At 37.2% G+C, this 19,840-nt stretch overlaps 1 protein-coding gene across 3 annotated transcripts in view; it reads left to right on the top strand.

Moving 5' to 3' along the window:
• Positions 1-17,571, top strand: part of KITLG (KIT ligand) — a 56,086-nt gene extending 38,515 nt beyond the window's left edge. Inside the window, exons 4-10 of one of the 3 annotated variants that reach the window (XM_086750089.1) lie at positions 2,711-2,890; positions 4,828-4,990; positions 5,883-5,978; positions 12,603-12,712; positions 13,212-13,288; positions 14,770-14,853; positions 16,058-17,571. In XM_086750089.1, coding sequence (XP_086606215.1) covers positions 2,711-2,890; positions 4,828-4,990; positions 5,883-5,978; positions 12,603-12,712; positions 13,212-13,288; positions 14,770-14,809 — 666 coding nt within the window. In that variant the 3' untranslated portion in view covers positions 14,810-14,853; positions 16,058-17,571. Of the gene's footprint in view, positions 1-2,710; positions 2,891-4,827; positions 4,991-5,882; positions 5,979-12,602; positions 12,713-13,211; positions 13,289-14,769; positions 14,854-16,053 lie in introns of all 3 variants that reach the window. The other 2 variants (XM_086750084.1, XM_086750098.1) reach the window with 2 other exon arrangements.
• The last annotated feature ends 2,269 nt before the right edge of the window (positions 17,572-19,840 follow it).

Raw genomic sequence — 19,840 nt, 5'->3', positions numbered from 1 at the left:
CGGCAGCTGATGGGTGAGAGCTGGGCTGGATCAGGGCTGTTCCCTTTGCTGCACTCCTGGGGAAGTTGGCATTGCAGATGAAGAAGGGCAGGGAGCTTGCTTGAGTGATGAGTCCTGGTCGTTCTCACTGCTTAACTCTTACATCACTCCATGGTTCAGTTGTGGCTGCCAGTATGCAGTTTCTTTTCTACAGTATAAATGCCATGTCATCTTACTGCATCATGTCCAGAAACTTAAATTTTACAGTTTACATTTATAATGAGTGGCCAAGAAATGAATAGGAAGAAGAGAAATTCAGAGCTGAGATTTCTGTATTTGTTTTGCTGGTATGCCACTTTCAGTCCTGGTGATGGAAGGTGCAGCTCTTGGCTGCGTGCCTTTGTAGGAGGAAGTGTTCAGCAGTATTCACATCCCACTTTGCCAGATTCCTCCCTGGGGATTTCAGGTTGTGTTATGCATATCACAGCAAAGATTTTGCTCTGGGTTCTGCAAGGTCCCTGCAAGCTGGGAAACCCACAGCTTTGCATAAGGCAAATGCCCTTTGTTCAGCTCTGAAAGTACTGAAATAGCGCTCTGCGATTTTTTTTTTTCAGTAGATTTCAACCTTCAGTGAATGCATAGAGTGGGAAATGTACCCAAGGTAGCAAGCCTCAAATGTAGATGACTAAAGGTATGAAGGCAGGGTGAATGCAAAGCAGATGGGAAGCTAGTGTAGTGCATGTAACAGGAACAGACTGACCCGATCCATTAAACAGAAAGGTTGTTGCATTATGCACTAGCTCAAGGCATCTGAGTGGCTTTAAAAGTAGTCTCGTGTAGAGTGAACTGCATCGTCCAACCTGAAGGTTAAAAGGCAAAGATGACAGCAGCAGGGGCTGAAGTCAGAAGAGAAGATAAACTTGAAACTTTTAGATAGATGTAGAAAGAAAAAGCTAAATGAGGACTACCTGGAAGTACAAGGGAAGTCAGGTTTGCAGGTGCCCTAAAATGTAAATATTGGTCAAATTTACACACACAAAAAAAGCAGAATTAAACCTCCATTTCTCCTTGGAAACAACATCATATTTCTCAATTTCAACAGCTTAATCCCTGTGTTTGGTAGATATTGAGATAGCAAGCGATTGCACAGCTTGATATTGCTGAAAAGAAAACTTGAAGCTCTCGTGAAATACAGCTTTGTAGGTCAGAACGGTTCAGTCGGAGAAGACTCCCACGCATGTGTTAAACCACGGGAGCAACAAAATAGATTCCCTGCTGGAATTGCCAAATGCTCGCTAGGAGAAGCGGCAGGCTTTTGCTAGTCCCTGCCAGAGGAGAATATGTATCAACAAAACCACAGAGGAAAACGGTTTCCAAGTTTGCAGTTCAGGGAAGCACGGAAGTTCTGTGTCTGTGTTCCTGCACCAAAGCAGAAAAAAAATGCATTATTTGTCTCATGAGGGCAGTGGGACGTGGCACAACGCATGCTGCTTGAACAGAGTACATTTTGACAAGCTTTCTCTGATTTATTTGCTTCTGCCTCCCCTATTCTTATTCTTGAAGGAAAAAGGATGCTGCCTATCCACTGAGAAGCAATTGGTAAATGGCTTAGTGATGCTGAGAGTGCTTAGGGGTTGCTGGGCCAAGATCTTCATAGCTGGCAGACTTTACTGATCCTGAGACATTTTCAACCACTGAAAAAATAACTTAACATATAAATTCCCGCAATATATACCATTAAAAAGTCAGCATTTGTTGGGAAAGGATTTCCAGGTACATGTTGCAGTGTAACTAGTGCATTTCCTGTGTTTTTGCCGACCATATTGAGTCAGGATTTTTCCTGAGCTGAGTGGCTTTTTTATTTACTTTACTACTGTTATGTAAACCTAAGTAAAAAAAGTTAATGACTCCCTATAAGGCAACAAGATTAATGACCAAGTTTCAGTCACATGAACAGCTGTACAAACTTTATCTGCAAACTAATTGCATAGGTGTCAGTGAAAGGATTTGAACTTTTATTTTTCCAGTGGCACAGATGTGGCAGATACCACGACAGGCTGTGCAGAACCCTTTTGTTGGTGAAAACTCAGGAGGTGAAAGACTTTTAGATCTAGTTTTTAGAAACTGTTCTCAGGAATGGCATTTAGTGAAAAAGCTGAAGAGAAGGAGTTAACTAAGTGAACTAGTTTAAAGGTGGATAAAAGCACACATGGTTTTCATGTGAAATGTTTATGTAAACCTTCCTCAGAAGATATTTAGATCAAGGATCTTTGGGGTTAACTGAGTCATGTAGGGTAACGATAATAAAATGAAAACTGAGATTGGTTTAAAGAAAGTCTAGATAAAATTGTTAAAGCAATAGTTATTTAAAAAAAAATAGGTTAATGAAAGCATGGAAGAGGGTTCATAGTAGTGTGTCCCAAGGCTCAAATTCTCAGACTGATGCTTAGCATTCATTAAGAATTTAATGAAGGGATGGCATTTAGCAGACAACCATAAATATGTCAGTATCAGTGAGAATAGAAATTTTACCAAAAGGTCTAAAGAAAAAGTTGGCCACACTAAAGAAGACTAATTTTAATTTAGACTTTCAAGATAATTTAAATTTGGAAGAACAGTCTAATCTGCTTTTGCACATTGAGTTGCTTAACCAGTTTTTCCAAAAGTGTGATCTTTAATCTACCTGTTTCTCTTTTTTTTTTTTTTTTTTTTTTTTTTTTCCTCCTGACAGCCTAATCACTGTTGGTTGCATTTGATGGTGCCTGAATTTTCAAGGAGTCTACATAATCTTCTGCAGAAGTTTTCAGATATTTCAGATATGTCTGATGTTTTAAGCAACTATTCAATCATCAATAATCTCACAAGGATAATTAATGATCTTATGGCATGTCTAGCTTTTGATAAAAATAAGGTAACATAATACAGAGTTTCTATTTATATGCTGGATATTTTTATTTGAACTTTCTATTGCACAGTACTCAGCAATAGTTTAAAAATGTCAAAAGCTTTGTTAGATTTGTTCTAATTTCTATTCCTGTACCTCTGAAATCCTTCTTTGTTTAGAAAAGCACTGAGTACACTGTGCTAATGTTGGCTAGTCGTTATCTCGTGTTTCAAAGGAAGATGGCTTACAAGGAATTACAGTGTAGACAATGACCTGTATACAGTTATTTAAGTAGTCAAAAATGTAACCGTCATCCTTAAGATAGTTCTTTCTAGTCTGTTTGAAACAGGCAGAAATCGTCCTTGTGCATCCAGCTTAAATTACTCATTTTGCTAGTGATCGTATTGTAAATTTAAAGATGATGTGGTTAAAGTTATTAATGTACTCTTAAGATTTATGTCAGTGTGTGAGGCTCTGAAAGCTTCGCTATGGTTTAATTAACTTTTTTATACAAAACTATAGCAAAGACTAGAGGATATCGGCCCATTTCCATGTGTTTCTGGATGCTAACAGCAGCTGGAGGGATTCCAGGAGTCTCACTCAAGAGATGCCTGATTCTCTCAGGTGAAAATGATGGGAAAAATTAACTTTCTAATCTCTTACCCAGCTCTAACCAGTCTATCAGTAAGTAACAGTAAGTTCTCTAGTTGAAGATTTTGTCCCACTAGCAAAATGGCCAAAATCTATCATGTTCTTTAGGGCAAGGACTTCATCTTCCAAATACATTATTTTTGTCAAGTAAGTCCTTAGCTGTTCTAATTGCACCTTTTTAACATCCAAAATGAATCAAATGGACTGAAGTACTCAATCTCATTTAGAGTGACATAACCTTGTAACATTGTCATCATAATTGGCATTATATCGCTGAGAGTATTTAGATGTTTCCTTTCCATTTCAAACTGAATTCTAATGAGTCTTCAATGTATATATTTTTGTTTGTTTGTTTTGGTTTTTTGTTTTTTTTTTTTTCCTCCTTCCTCTTCTTGTTCTGATGAGTTCAAGCACTCAGCTGGGATGTGGTTGGGGAAGATGAATTTTATTTTATGGAATGAAGAAATAAATAACCTGTAATTCAGAGAAACAACTAGCTATTGATTTCCTCAGAGAAGAATGATGTTAGGTCTAGTACTTTCAGCATTAAACAAAATAATTTTGGATCCAAAACTAGGAAGTTTACTTTAGTACATATTTAACCCATGTTCTTATCACTGTCTTCCTTCTTGGAAGTCCAGAGTAACCCCAGGCCAAATTCAAACTGGTGGCCTAAGAAACAATTGTTATGAAAGCCAAAGTCAGGTAAAAAGGAAAAAAAAAGAAAGATAACCATCACTGATCTCAATATGGACCTCAATCTGTTGTTTAGTCTGGTGTAACACACTTGTCTGTTAGACCTCAGAGGGACTGGGCTTCCTTGTTTATAGTCCTGCTTATTTTTACGTACATTATCAGAGATCTCAGCCTCCTGTGCAGTAGTAGATCCCAGCTATTGTATTCTGTTCCCTGTACTCTTATGATAATAGCTATGATTGTGTTGTATTCCTGTGTTCAGATTAAAAGGATTCTGTGGAACATTGCAAAGTAATGTGAAATCAAGGTAATTTTTTTTTTTGTTGAGGGAAATTTAAAAGAAGTCTTTTCATCTTCAGCTTGGAATGGGAGACTACATTTAATTCCTTGGCAATTTACAGTGCTGGATTAATAATTTATTTATATTTGCAAGGCTAAGTTGAAATCCTCTTATCAGGGAGGTTGTATGTTTTATGAAGATTGCATACATTGCATTCTGCAGGTTAAAAATTTCAACTGTTTTGTGTCATCTTTCGATATTTGAGTGATCTTTTGAGGTGCTGAAATGAGCATCTAACTTGACCATCTTTCAAGTTGAATTCTGTATTTTATCCTAGGATTTTGTAAAAGAAAATGATCACCTTTATGAAGAAGGTCGCTTCATTCCTGAGGACTTTTTTAGGCGGTTTAATAATACCATTGAGGTCTACAAGGAGTTTGCAGACACATTGGATAAGAATGACTGCATTCTACCTTCAACAGTAGGAACACCAGAGAATGGTAAGATGGCTCTCATTTTGGGGAACAGAATCTAAGTAGATATAAGTGGATTATTTTCCTTTGATTTCAGAGATGCTAAGGATTTGATGCTGTATCTCCATGTCTCCTTTTTACTGCCAGTTAAATTTACTACCAACACCGAAGCTTGTGTTTCTGTTCTAAGTCGAGTTCTATCTGGCAGTAAAACTAGTGCCATTGTTCCTAGTGACATCATTCCTTAATGTAATCCAAATAACCTCACAATACTCTGTTTCTTTTCATCCCAAATATATCCTGGATATTTTTTTTGCATTGTTCTTCTTCTTATCTTCTATTAATACTCTACTTAAGTTTTATAAGGCAGTAAAGGAGCCTAAGATTGCACTACTGAAAGGATGGGAAAAGAGGACAAGTTGTAAATTGCATCAGCCTCAAGTCACCTCCATATTAATCTTGCCCCTCCTGAAAAGGGCCATGTTTACTTAATTTAAGAAATTTAACAAGCTCAAGTCAGGCTCCTGCAGTTCGTTCTCATCCTTCCAGTAAATGGAGGTTTTGTGTTCTCTTTTCTTTTACTCTCTCTAGTGACAGCTATTAGCTTTTTAATTAGGGCAGTGTATCCAGTTGCACAGTTAACACCAGTAGTAACTAGAAGGAGATCAGTGCCATAACCTAAGAACTTGTTTAAAGCAACTGCTTTTCCAGAATAGCTATTCAGCAGCAGCTCAGTGTACAAAAACATCTACCTCTTAATAAGACTGCCTTTTTTGGCTTAATCCACTTTATAAACAGCCCTGTAGCCAGATTTTTAAAACAGCCCTATAGCTGCATCAGAGTAGCCCTATATCCCATCATCTTAGAGGGAACTGTATTTTTAAGTTACATAATGCTGACACACTCATTTTCTATTTAGATTCCAGAGTCGCTGTCACAAAAACATTTTTGTTTCCTCCTGTTGCTGCCAGCTCCCTTAGGAATGACAGCATTGGCAGTAACACTAGCAGTAACAGTAAGTACAAGTGATTGAATTAATCTGTGTGTCTCCATTTTGTTCTGGTAGCTGGTTGTTATGAGAGCTTGGAGGAAAAGAATGTCATTAATTGTGCAAATTAATGGGAAGTTACTTGTGCCTGATGGTGTACCATGTGTTTCTCAGCTGTCACACTGAAATGCAATGAACTTATCTAACACAAATTTAGAGATGCTATCAAGTTACAATGATGTGGCAGCTCTCTACAACTTGGAAAGGGCAGGTCTCTTCGTCTCGGCTGTCGTGAGGTCTCACTACTCATATGGCCTCAGCAAGCTTGGCTGTCCCAGACATTTCATTTGAACTCTCAGAAAAGGAAATTGCCCCAAACGATCAGAACAGTTGTCCAAAATTTGGCCCAGGGTATTCATGTGGACAAAAAGGTTGCCTGTACATGGCATTTTGAGAGTGCCATCAATCCCAAGCTTGACACTAAACATGAAGATGGTCCCCATGTTTGCTTGCTGTAGTCACAGCAGGGCCACCTCCACAGTCAGCGGGTTTTCAGTTGAGGTCAAGGACAAAGTCACTACGCTTTTGGCAGGCTGTAATCTTCTCTCTGGCATGGCTGTCTCCGTGTTTCTCATCTGTGTTGGTCAGTATATTACATGACTGGTCACTGACAGGTAAGAGAGCCCAGAATTGTTGCTGTGAGAGTCTCAGCATTATCCGTCACAGAGTCAGAAGAGGTATAGGAGTCTGAGCTTAGGAGAACAGGGAAGTTTCAGGGGCTTTTAGTGACATCACATACAACAAGGTGAATACTTCCTGGAGCTTTCCATACAAACAAAAGAAGGGGATTTTCCTTAGAGGTTCCTGAAATGGTGTTTAAAGCTTAACCATGTTGTTGTTTTCCATGCTCCTGTTTTCTGGATGTGTCAGGATGAAAGTGTCTACCTCTTAGAACTCCACCCTTTCAATTCACAAGCATCCATGTTATTTTAAATACGTGATGATGAAGTGTGTGGCTGGTACTCCTTGTGCTTAAGGAAAACGTGCACAAGGAAGCAGCCTGATGTGGCCTGGTGGGCATGACAGTAGCTCCTGATGGTGGGACAGATACTACTACAATTGAGTTTCTTCTCATGCTCCTTCTCTTGGGAATGTGTAAACTAGTTATTCTCTGGGTTTTTATCACCGTGCTTGCTATGTCTTAGCTGGCTTACAGCTGCTGTTAGATTTGAAGCCCTTCCTGATTGCTTTCTAATTAGGAGAAGGTCTTAAGTCATCATTCCCCAGAAACCTCTGAGTAGAAGGTTGGAACAAAAACCACCTTCAATTCCTGGCTGCCAGCCTGCCCCTCTGGAAAAGAGAAGTCTCACTGTCGTAAATTCCTCACCAAGAGGTCACGCAGCTGGCTACAAATAACCTGATGAGCCCAGGGCCAATTGTGAGGCACCAGGAGGGGGGCTAAAAAGTGCATACCTGTCTCTCTCAGGTCTGAACATGTGATAATTTTTGCTGTCACTGCTAAGGGAAGAATATTGAGCTGCAGCCTGAAGCAATGGGAATGGATCAAGGAGCCAAAAGAAAGACAGATTACAGGAGCTGTTCAGATGAAAGGAGTTTGACCTGATACAGAAACAAGAGGAATGCCAGGCAGCACAGCGGAGTGTGGCACCTGTATCTGTACTGCAGAGGGGAGTACAGAAGCAGATTCATTAGTCTTGTTTTATAACAGGAACAGATAATCCAGTAGGAAAGAAGCCTAATTAAAATAATGCAGTAAGTCAAAGAAATTGCTTGGCTGGCCATATGCTGTACAGGTGTGTTTTAACTGATTGTCATTCTCTTAAGCAATTTATTGGAAAATTGGATATCAGTTAACGACCTTATGTAGAAATGGCAGGAGAACTGGGGCTGAGGACAGTTTGAACTCATAATCAGATTAAATCACATTAACCCGGACACTGGATGCTGATTGGTTACACTTCAGTTATTTGTTTGGGGTTTTTTTGCAGGGGAGGGACCTGTGGCATCTTTATTGGCATCTCTGTCTTCCTTCCTGAAAATGGTCTTCAGTACTAATTTTAGTTTTGTCTTTATTGCTAAGTGCATTTTCTTCTTCTTACAAAAGTAACTCTTACTACTTCTCCTGTGAAGATGCCCCAGCACAGGCAATCCTGTCTGCTGGCTTCAGTACTGTTCTCAGAACACCACTGCTAGATTCAAATTTCAAAAAGGAAAACATTTGGAGAAGAGGGGAAACTTGAAAAAAGCGTCTCCCTATTGCATTTTTTTTAATTACCTTCTTTAATTTTAAATGGTTTTAAATTTAGCTGTTTGAAATTAATGGTTTCTAGACCATTAACTGTTTGCAAAAGAACCCCTCCAGATTAATAATAAATTTTGCATTTATTAGTAGTCTGTGTAGTCAGATTACTTGAACTACTCTTAATTCTAAGTTCAACTTAAACAAACTTGAAGTACATCGTCTAATAAAATCATTTGAAATAATTATAATAAAAATTGTACATAATACAAATTAGCTAAATTGTTTTCTATGTTGTTGCTACATTTGTTGAAAGAGTCATATTTCATTACTTCATTATTATTACACAACGATAAAATTAAACTACTCTATTAGAGCAGAACCTTGACTAAATCTACACCAAAAGTCTTACCTCAGCTAAGTGTAAAATGGAACAATTAATCCTGTTCTAATTTTTTTTTAATGGCAGTAGTGCTATTGTCATCCTTGTAACATTGAATGTAGATCTGTGGCATGTTCCTACTCCATCTTTTCCTCCATAAAATTCTCTAACACCATCACCACCTCCAATTTATTTAGGCTGCTTTGTGTTACATGACTGTAGTCCAATTTAAATTCCAATTAACTGTTGAAGTACCAGTATTATTGTATTTCTCTCGATCTTTACACCATACGTAGTGTAGAGAATTCTGATTATATGTGTAAAGAACGAGTGTCAGCAGGTCTTGAGTCCTGATCTTGCCAAACAATAAATGCTAGTCTTTTTTTTTTTTTTTCTTTTTCATCAGATGAATCTCATGTTCCTGATTAAAGCTTGAACTTACTAGCTCTTACTAACACTTCTCATTTAATGAACTGCCATGGTATTGTTTATATTTCCATAGAAAGTTCAGTGTTGCTTTCTTCCATTTTTGCCTCTAGTTTCCTCATAATAATTTAGCTTTATTATTCACTACTGAATAGTTCAAAGAACATACAAACAAAGAGATCTCTGACTCTTTTTAGGAAGGAGGTCTGCTTTTATAATTAAGCAAAAAATACCATAGTTTAATTCAGTAATTGCACAACAATTTGAAAATGTTCACCCATGGCTTAATGCAATTGGTGTTGCCTTCTGTGCCTTTGTTCCAACTTTATAGTTAATGGAAAACCTTAATGAACAAGTGAGAGCTGCTCTGCATTTTTGTAGATAAGATCTTGTGGTAATTGTGTTGGAGCTGAGCAGAGGTAAACTGAAAATTCCTTTGAGACATATATAACAAAAAAATTGAGCCAGTGCTTTGAATCATAATTGTTTGCTAAACCTGCACACATGGCTTAAGGTGGAGAGCAGCTCAGTAACTTCATTGTGTAGCTTCAGTGACTTTTAACATAAGTATATTTTGTTCACAGCTTAATATCCCAACGTCCATGAAGGCTATGCATAAATCTACGTCAGATGAGCTCACTTCCTAAAGGCTTCTTCCAGAAGGTGCAGAGGGAGAGCTCTGAGAGGTGCTGGTCTGCTTCCACTACCCTTTTGCACCTTGCTGGATAGTCTTATTTTAAGTGAATAATACATTGCAAAGCCAGCAGTTCCTCTGGCGCTGCCCAAGGAGTTCACAAAATCACTGATACACCTGGTTCCTCCTATTCCTTCTCTTACTCTGCCTTTACAACTGCTGGGAGTGGGAATCTTTCTGTTTAGAGCTCTGAAGTTTCTAATAAAGATCCTTGTGGAAGGAGTAAAAACCTATAGGCAACCAGCTTGCTCTCCTTCTCTCTCTTCTCTTCATTAGGACACAGGCCTTTGGGAGGTTCCCCAGACTGAAAATTTTCCAACCTGTTATGTTTTAGATGTTACTATAAATAAAAGGCTCATGAAGAAACCTGCCATGACTCATTTCATTCTCTACAGGTCTTTCAGGAGACTTTTTTCTGAACTTGAAAGTGAAATTAAATAATCTGTTGTTGTTTGCTCTTTAAGGTAGTTACAGGTTACTTAACTTTCTAATTAATTAACTCACTATCAAAGTATGGAAAAAAAAATCAGTTGCTATTTTTAAAAGTTAGGCTGGGGAGGGTGTCACAACTTGGCTGCATTTAGGCTCTGTCCCTGGATTGCAGGTCCTCACATGGGAAGCTAATTATTTCATTTCAGTTTTCCAGAGATGCTGAAGAAAGCATCTGTGTTGAAGATACCCTCTCAGAAATCAGATTTTTCCACTTTTAGATATCTCATTGTAAAAAGAGCTCTTCTGTTGTCTAAGACTCTGAAGTTTGTGAAAGATAATGGTAAAAATGAGGGTGCTACACTATCGCCAATTGCCCTGCATACAGAACATTTCTCTAGAAGTTCATGTAAAAATCAGCATGCTTGCCATGACATGCTGCTCTACATTGCAGAGAAGGCAGAGGATTTTTGAGGTTATACAGTCTACCATAACTTGTTATCAAATAAATTATGCTTTATATGACCTGAAGAGTTTTTCTTGATTTTTATTTCACTTTTCCATCTTTTCTGAAGTTTTCAGGGCAGAATCCAGAAAACATGACCATCCTCATACACTTTACTTAATTCAGTTGTATAACTCAGTGGAGTCTCGCTGGGGAGAATGGGTAATAAAATTGGGCAAATCAGCATTGCATTTTTCTTGACTAGAGCAGAAGAGCAATATAGAAATGTTCTTCTGAGAGTATGCTGAGAATACAGGTCAGATAATGTAATGACAGGATTTTTTTTTTTTTTGAGATATTCAGGCTGGCTCTACCTTACTTGAGTTTGTCCAGATTTTTTGAAGTTGAGTTCTGCATGCAAACCTCCTTTACACCTAAGATGGGACAGACTGTTTGAGAAAAGTTATGCTCCTTCAGTTGATTTCTGCTCTTGATTTTAATGTCTGAGCAGAGAGAGGCAGACTAATCGATAGCCTCTCTTTTTCAGCTGATGTTCACTTCTGTAGAACTTTATCTGCTATCTTTCCCTTCCCCTCTGTAGATAGGTTTCTTTCACGGTAAGCTAGCACAGATCTGCTTGATGGATGTTTCCTTTTAGTGTGCCAAGTCTACTGGGTGTATGTAAAATTCAAGCCCCTATAGTCAGAACCTGTGGTTTGTAAACAGTGTACGAGACAGATACATGTAGTATGTGGCAATATAAGATAGACTTTTTGTTTTCTTACTTTTTAATTCTGTCTACCGTGACTCCAGAAAGCACAGCTGAATTCCAGAGATAAAAAGAATGTTTGTGTAAAAGCTTGCAAAATGACAACTGGAAAATTTGAGTTGAAAATTATTTGCTAGTTAATTATGAGAATCCTCCTTTCTTAAACTAAAGTGTTTTCTTAGAGGCTGCTTAATAATGTACTAAATTCACATTTCTTGACCCAGCATATCATGCCATGCATGCTTAGACATTTGCTGTTTGCATGAGTCACACAGATTTCTAGTACTATCAGTCTATTTTTCACTTCTCTATCTAATCACCTACAGTTTTCCAGTGCTTACAGTTTGCACTTTTTTTTCCCTGTAATCTGACAACACACCTACCATTTGAGCTGCAGACACCAAATCTCAAAATGAACTGAAGCTGGATGGATGGTGTCTAAACTAGCAGTCTCCTGGGGCTCGCTTTGCGTTTCAGAAGGTGGATCCCAGGGTACCACTGCCAGACTTTTCACATCCTGCTCTTGATTAAATAACTGGAGGGTCACATTTTATTCTCAGCATGCATACAGCTCCCTGTGAGGGGAATGGAATTCCTTGTGTACATAAAAGACTAGGATTGAGGCTTTTCCATACCAAATGTAAAAAGCTATCAAGAAACAGTTACAACAAAGTAACACAGAGCTGGACTTCAAGGTACAAGGGTTTGATCTTGCTGAAGTCAGGAGGACCTTTTCAGACAGACATAAGAAGTGAAATCAGGCTGCTTCTATTAAATTAACCTCCTTCAAGAGGCCTCATGTTGGTCATTCCTTAGTGGCAAGGCAAAGTCTCTATCTGCAGTCAGTGGGATGTGTCTTATGGAACTTAAGCAAATGCATGAAGTGACAGATGTACTCTCTTCCAAATAATTAGTTTGTGTTACAAAATAAGACCTTTAAAAATTGATAAACCCAAAACTTTGAAGTGTGAGGAGAAAATTCTGTACAATGACAAAGAGAACTAGTGTTGGAACTATTCAACACTGCCATTTCAGAAATGGGAGGAGCATCCTTGTGGTCAAAAATTTCCTGTGAGATGTTGTATGAAATGCACCTCATGTACACAGCACTTTGAAGTATCTGTTCTGCTATTTATGATGCTGTTATGTAGACAGTGAATGAAAGTGCTCTTGCTAATAGTGTTGCCCTGAAGATAATTTGCTGCTATAAATCTGTCTTCACTAACGAGAACATCTGTAATTACAGAAGAGGCACTTGGCTTCATTAGCAACTCCAGCCTGCAAGGGATCAGCATAGCACTGACATCACTCCTATCTCTTCTTATTGGCTTTATTTTGGGAGCCATATACTGGAAGGTAAGAAATATTACATTTAATTGTTTACTTAGTGATACTACATTTCATAGCTATGGCAGGTGGGAGGAACAGAGCCATTCTGCATTTGAAAGCAAGAGATGTCTCTTTTGATCTTCACTGGTCTATGTGACACACAAATGTAAATCTAAGTTGTCAAATTCTTGAATTCCACTACCAAAGTGGAAATCTTGTCTTATCAGCATGATAGCTGTCTAATAGGAAATTAAAAACATGGGATTCTCCCAATTTCCCAGTTTTCCTATTATATCTTGAGAAGGGGATTATTTTGCTTTTGCCCCTTGTGCCCCTGCCTACAATACAAAGGCTTTGACAGTAAAATTATACCAGTAGGAGATGTATATTAAAGGACAAGATTTGGCCTACATTTTGCAAGTTGTCTTTGATATCAAAAATCTGAAGTAAACTGAAACATACAATTGTTCAGGGAGCTGTTAAAGAAAGCTTTACCACATTTATATTTAATGCATTTTATTCCTAGAAAACACACCCCAAATCCAGACCAGAAAGTGATGAAACTACACAGTGTCATGACTGTCAAGAGGAAAATGAGATAAGGTATACTGTTTCACTTTATATACATATATACAAGTGTAAGTTTATCTTTGAGGGTTACCTCCTGAAGGTTTTTCTCTCTCTGACAAGTGCAAAAAAGCCCCAAACATAATGTCTTGTAGTAGAGGGGAAAATGTGTGCTTAGGGTGTATCCTTTAAAGGAGCTTGTAGGTCAAATACAAAAATTGGTAAGGAGGAGATTTCTGCATACAAAATCTTATTAAGGGGACATTACCTCTACTTTATCTGTCCTTACTCCCACTGTGAGAAATGATTGCTGAGACCTATAGGGGAAGAAACAAAAAAGAAGTGAACTTTGTTAATTGCTATGTCATGTAAAGCTAGCTTGATATTATGTAAATAAATAGAAAACAATGTCTTCCTGGCTGTACTCCTAAATATTTCTAATTTTTTTTTTATATTAACATTTTTAATGTTCTTTCACTTTTTTATATTCCTTAGGGTATGTGTATATAAGCATCTATATTTTCTAGAGTTTTTTTAATGTTCATAGGAAGTTAATGAGAACTCATTCAAGTCCTAATAACTTCCTAAGGTCATCCTGAAATGAATCACAGCTCTGTTCATACTTAATCACTGTTTTATCTGAATTTTAAGCAGAAAAAAAAAAATCTGTGTAACTTAGTCAATCAATTATAACTTACAAATAACAATAGAAGACATTCAAAGTTGCTTGAATATGACTTGGGCAAAGAAGTCTGTGAAATTCAGAAAAGCAGTTAGGTATATTTTAAGTGAGAGTAGTTCATAGTAAAGCATTTTGAGAGTATTAAACCTCATATTTCAGGGTGTTTGGTCAAATTTTAACTATGAGGGATTAAGGGAAAGATCTGGTGCAGATGGCAGAAGATGACATCTTATCCTGTAGGCTTCTCACACTGTGTGAAATGCCTGGTGCTGCCTGCTGAGTTTCTGATCTAGCAGTTTGGTGACAGGAGCTGAAATTTTCAGTGTTTAAACTTTCTAAAATGATACATTCTTAAAACAAATTTTCTTCAGGTACAACACATAGAATGGAAAATTATGCATTCACCGAGTGTACTAGTTGCCACAAATAACTCAACCTGCATCTCATCCTCACGGGTATTAAAACTTGTGAAATGGAACATACATCTTCCTTTTAACTTCACAGGAAATATAAAACATTGCTTTATAGGAAGAAACAAGGAAAGAGAAAACAATTAGATAAATACAGCAGATAGCCTCAACAGGAAATTTAAACAAGTTACAGTCTTCATCAGACATCGTCTTAAATATATGGCACACTATTTTTTCTCCCTTCTCCCTGAGAAATTTGTAATATTAATCTATAAGTAGGAAGACCTAATAGCAAATGTAAAATCTAATACTTTGGGTTCCCTTTTATTGTAACTAACTGATAAACCCTTCCATTCTATTTCCCGGAAACACTAGCATAGTAGTAATAAAGTACCTTTTTTTTTTTTTTTTTTTTTTTTTTCCAGTATGTTGCAGCAAAAGCAAAAGGAACATCTACAAGTGTAGCTGTTGCTTTCTCTCCCTCAACACTGTTACTGTTTTGTGTACTGGTAAGTTATGGTTTAGAGTCTTACCATAGGCCTAATAACTTTTGACTGCTGAAATATGAAGTGATTCAGAGTCCATTCTGTGGAAAAAAAAAAAAAAAAAAAAGAAAGAAAACTTATTATCAGGAGACTTCATTTGTGCCTAAGATCTTTGGCAGCTAATGTAATTAATCCTGTATCATTAATTTAGGCATTTGACTTTTAACCTGAATGTTACAAAATGAAACATGCTGGGATTTCCTAATAAAGGAAAGCTAATGCTTCTCCTTTTTGGCATCAGAGCAGATATGGAACTGTTGTCCTACAGCTGTATCAAAGCAGCATGACCCAAAAACCACAGTCCTTAAAACAGCAGGTGAGTGTAGGAGAACAGGCCAAGTAGAGTTGAGTTTCTCTTAGTTGTTGCTTACTCAGCACAGTTTGCAGTCTCTCTAGCCTTATCAGATACATCATTCTTGCTTTGGTATGAGCAACAAAGGCAAGTGAAGCTTTCTCAGTCTCAGCTGTCCTCCACAGGCTGGTGCATGTCTCTGGCAAGGGGCTTCTTGCCACAGGAGTTGTGCTGTACTGAACCCACAGCATCTCTGACAGGGGTCTGGAAGATTCCGGCAGCTTCATTTTATATCATGAGTGGAAAGAGCGGCACAGGAGTATAGCAGGCAATCCAGGTTTTGCAGTTCATCCCGTAGCAGTCACTCAGGTGTATTCCGGAGAGTTCATTGTGATCAAGTTAGCTACAACTTGTAGGATTTGCAGTCTCCTTAACTGCTTTGTTCTAACATCTGCTCACTGAGAAGGGAAATCATCACTGCATTGGACAAGTCATTTGATTTTTCCAAAGATATAAACTCAGTTTGGTATTGGCTTGTCCAGATGACTAAAGGGAAGTTTTCTGCCAGAGACTGCCAGACACCAAAATGCACAAATGTAGCAGTTCTGTAAAATCAGGAGTTGTTTTATCTCCACAGATGACATCAATGAGCTTTTGCAGGCAAGTGTGTTCTGGGAGCAGGAAAGTATGTCTTACAACAATAATTTTTCTTTCAGAATAAAGGAATGTCTGTGCAAGTCTGATTGTATTTATCTATTTCCAAAACTATAAGAAAAAAAACTCTGTAATATGCCTGTGAAAAGCTCTACTGTTTAGTAATACAGAGAGGAAAACTAATCAGCAAAATCATAATTTTCTGTTTTTCTCTTCAGGCAGGTAACAGTTCCATGTTCGCTTCATAAATGAAGCAGCTTTAAGCACATTCATATTCCTTCTGGAGTGACAGACTGAGTCTGCATCTGTTGTTGCTGCCCATGACTCCATAGACATAATATAGAAATGAGGACAATTTGTGTTTGTTACTGTGAAACCAACACTAAATTGAACAACAACAAGAAGAGTGTGCACTTAGCAGGACTGTATCTTATGTGAATATCTACCTTGTGTGGCATTTGGGGATTTTTAATTGCATTAATACTTGCAGCTGACTCTGGCAAGCAAAGTACATGTCCTGAACAAAAAGCATCTTTCAAATGCCTCCAACCATGTGTAATCCTTGAAAGTCATAAGTACATTTGCATCCTTAATTTAAGTTCTGTGTCCTCTACCTTACTTTGATGTCTTCAGATGGAGTTCTCTGAACTGACAGAAAACACAGAAATGGATACAGATAACATACTCTTCAATATTGTATATAAAACTTGAAAGAATCATGCCATGAACCCGTGTTCTAGCCTTTCACTTAAAAGGAGCTGTGTTTATGACTGGCAAAGATCATGTGTACAGCAACATGTGGTCTCTATTGGGTGCCAGGTGGCCAGTTGCCCACCTCAGAAAGCCTCAAGAATTCATCAGTGTTGGTGGTCTCTGTTCAGAAGAAGCGAATACTGGATAAAGACAAAGCAAACAGGAGGTGAATGTACCTCATGGAGCTTCGAAGCATTAAGAGTAACTGCTGGATGTGTGAACACTGGTGAAATTTCCAGCCAAGCCAAGGGAAGAGAAAGTAAAGAGTCTGAATTGCGTTCAAACATCAGAATAAAGAAAAACCCATGACATGCATTTTAAATGCTGACAATGCTTGCCATTGATACCTTGTCTTTAAATGTATAGCATAGAAAATCTGAAAGATCCTGAGAGTGTATTTACTTGTACTTACATCAACTGTAATTAATGTTTGCATTGTGTTTTAAGTGATTAATAAGCTTTAATATCCTGGCATTCTCCACCTTTAAAGTTAGTTCTCTCAAAACAAAAGAGAAAGGCTTTGTTTCTCACTTGTCTTCTGCATCTATTGCTGTTATAGCATCCATGGAATCTGTACAGGACTGATGTACAGACATACATTTTCAAGTAAATCCTAAAAATACCATGGTAAAAGTTAAAAGTGTAGTTGTGCATCTTTTCTTCCTGACTCTTTCCAGATAATGGGTATGAGTTATTTATCTGTATTAGGGGTTTGTACTTCAGGAGGTGCAAGTGGCTCACTTGAGATGGCAAACTATTGTCTGTCGTCAAACTGACTAGATCAGCAAGAGTTTTAGTTCAAGTAACTTGAAAAATTTTTTAAAAAAACAAAACACTACCCTTTTAATGTTTTGCATAAAGTTGGTATTCTCTTTAAAGTATATTGTTAATTAATTTTTTTAAGAATTCTTGTGGAAATTTTAATCATCTGCAGAATTTTCTGAGAACCATGCATAAAAAGAATGATATACATATAATATATACATGTGTGTGTGCGTGTGTATTATTGGTAAAACTGATTAATCTTTCGTACTTACCAAAAAGAAAGAAAACCTCAAAACCTTACTATGTTTTATTGACAGAGCTTAAGTGTCCGTGTAGCTACTCTGCATGGAATTTTGGTCCTACTGAGATCAATGTCTAAACTTCTTGTGAATTCACTGATACAAGGATTTGATCACGTGGAACTATTTTTTATTTCTACTAAGGCCTTTTCACACTTTCTGTGTGTCAGAAAAAGATCCTCAAGTCCCCCTCAACTGGTTAGCATAGCATAAATTAGCATAGTTCCATTAACATTAACAGAGCTTTGGGATTTGCATCATCTGAGGAACTTCTCTTAGACTAGATGAAAAGAAACTTAGAATTAGGCCTTCATTTTTATTCAGAAGATGATAGAGCACTCACCACTTAATAAGAACTAATCAAGGTTGTTCATCACTTCTAAAAAGCAAGTGCGTTGCAAATTTTAGCTCGGCAAAAATCAAACAGCAGAATTCCCCTTCTACAACTCAGTCTCATTTGACATTGTGTAGTTCTTTACTCATAAGGCCCTCAGACTTTGTATTTCAAACTTAAGAGTTACACTGAAAGAAATGTCAGCATGACTTAATTGATGGGAAATTTATATCTTATTGGTAATGTGGAGAATAACTGCATATTGGTTTTGACAAAGCAGATAAGTATCCACAGTAAATGAAAGCAATTATCCTTGCACATTTTAAAAAAACCTTAAATACTTCATGTTGCTATACAATATGTTCTCAAAGCAAGTTTACACATTTAAGTCTTACAGTATTTTTCTCATATTCAGTTAAACAAAAATCTTGTATTTATTAATGTTCCTTTTTCATAAGAATATTAGTTTTCCTAAATCCATTTTTTCCAGAAAAATCAAATACACAACAATGTTGCACATTGGAGTGCCTCAAATTATTCGTTGATATTCAAAATACATAATTTTTTAGGCTCCTTAGTCTACTGTTCAACACTATAGAAAATATCAGTTTTAAATCAAAACATACGTTAAACCCAGATGGACTGCTGCAAAATGTTCTCCTTCCAAGAGTAACATCTTAAAATAGTAGCTAAGTCACTTTCAAATAATGTCAGATACTTTAATCTCTTCCATGGAGCAAGGTAAACTTAACACTACATGAGAACAGAAAGAAAATCCAGATATAAACCTTCCAACTTCACATCACAAATATTGTTCTTTAATTATGCATCAAAGTAGTATGATACATGGAGTAACAGAACTGTTGTTGAAGCTCATGGTTTTCCTGTTCTCTGCACCCCTTTTTGAGAGATCTGAACAGAGCATTGGATGTTCTCAATCATTTTGCAAAGCAGGATGCTTCTAGACATTCATGGATACACTGGATGGCAGGGTACTTGGATATGTGATCATGAGATTATTTGAAAATTTCTGTGGCTGCTTTGTCTACCCACTGAGGATGCCCTTACTTCAGACATAGTAAAATTTTGGATTTCTGCTGAATTATGACACGTCTTTGAAATCGAAGGAAATAGAATAAGTTTCTGTTCAGTGGGAGTAGTGATGGCAGAAGTAGCCATTCTTTATCCAGTTGTGGGCTATTTAACTTCTGAAGAGTGATCAGTTTTTCAGTCTTCTTTTTGGGTAGACAACAGCTCAAGCATTAATACAGTTACAAAATGAACGCCCTTTCTCTTAAAAAGAAACTGGGAAAAGCGAGTGTTGTATTTTTTATATGAAAGTCAACAAAATTTGGGTTTCGGATGTCTGTGGTTTTGTGAGGAGAAACTAACATTTTTAGGTTTCCTTTGAAGTAGTTGAACTTTGCATGCAATTAATAGTGGCCTTGTGAGAATAAAAAGCAGATAGCGATATACTGAGTAACTCAATGTACTACTTTAGGTGTGCGTTTACTTGAATAAATTAATGGTACTTATTTCATCACAAGGTCATTTGATAAGTAAGCTTATAAAATGTGCTCTACTGTGGAGTGTGTGTACAACCTGCACATTTTGTAGATTCTGATCTTCACTGCTCCGTTTTCTCTGTTGCTCTCTCTTTGTAATATGCTGAAACTGTTCAGTACACACAATACAGCTATTACATTGAAAAGCTAACCATATATATAAAATACAGATATTTTGAGTTAGATTTACATTTAAGAATTATCCAACATTCTTCAATTCAGGGATCTGATTCAACTGTCTATTAAATGCAGATCTACAGTAATGGTGGCATGTTGCTATTATGTTATC

This window comes from Chlamydotis macqueenii, chromosome 1 (assembly GCF_036417535.1).
Source record: "Chlamydotis macqueenii isolate bChlMac1 chromosome 1, bChlMac1.mat, whole genome shotgun sequence".
NCBI lineage: Eukaryota > Metazoa > Chordata > Aves > Otidiformes > Otididae > Chlamydotis > Chlamydotis macqueenii.
This window is presented reverse-complemented; position numbering and strand designations above follow the sequence as displayed.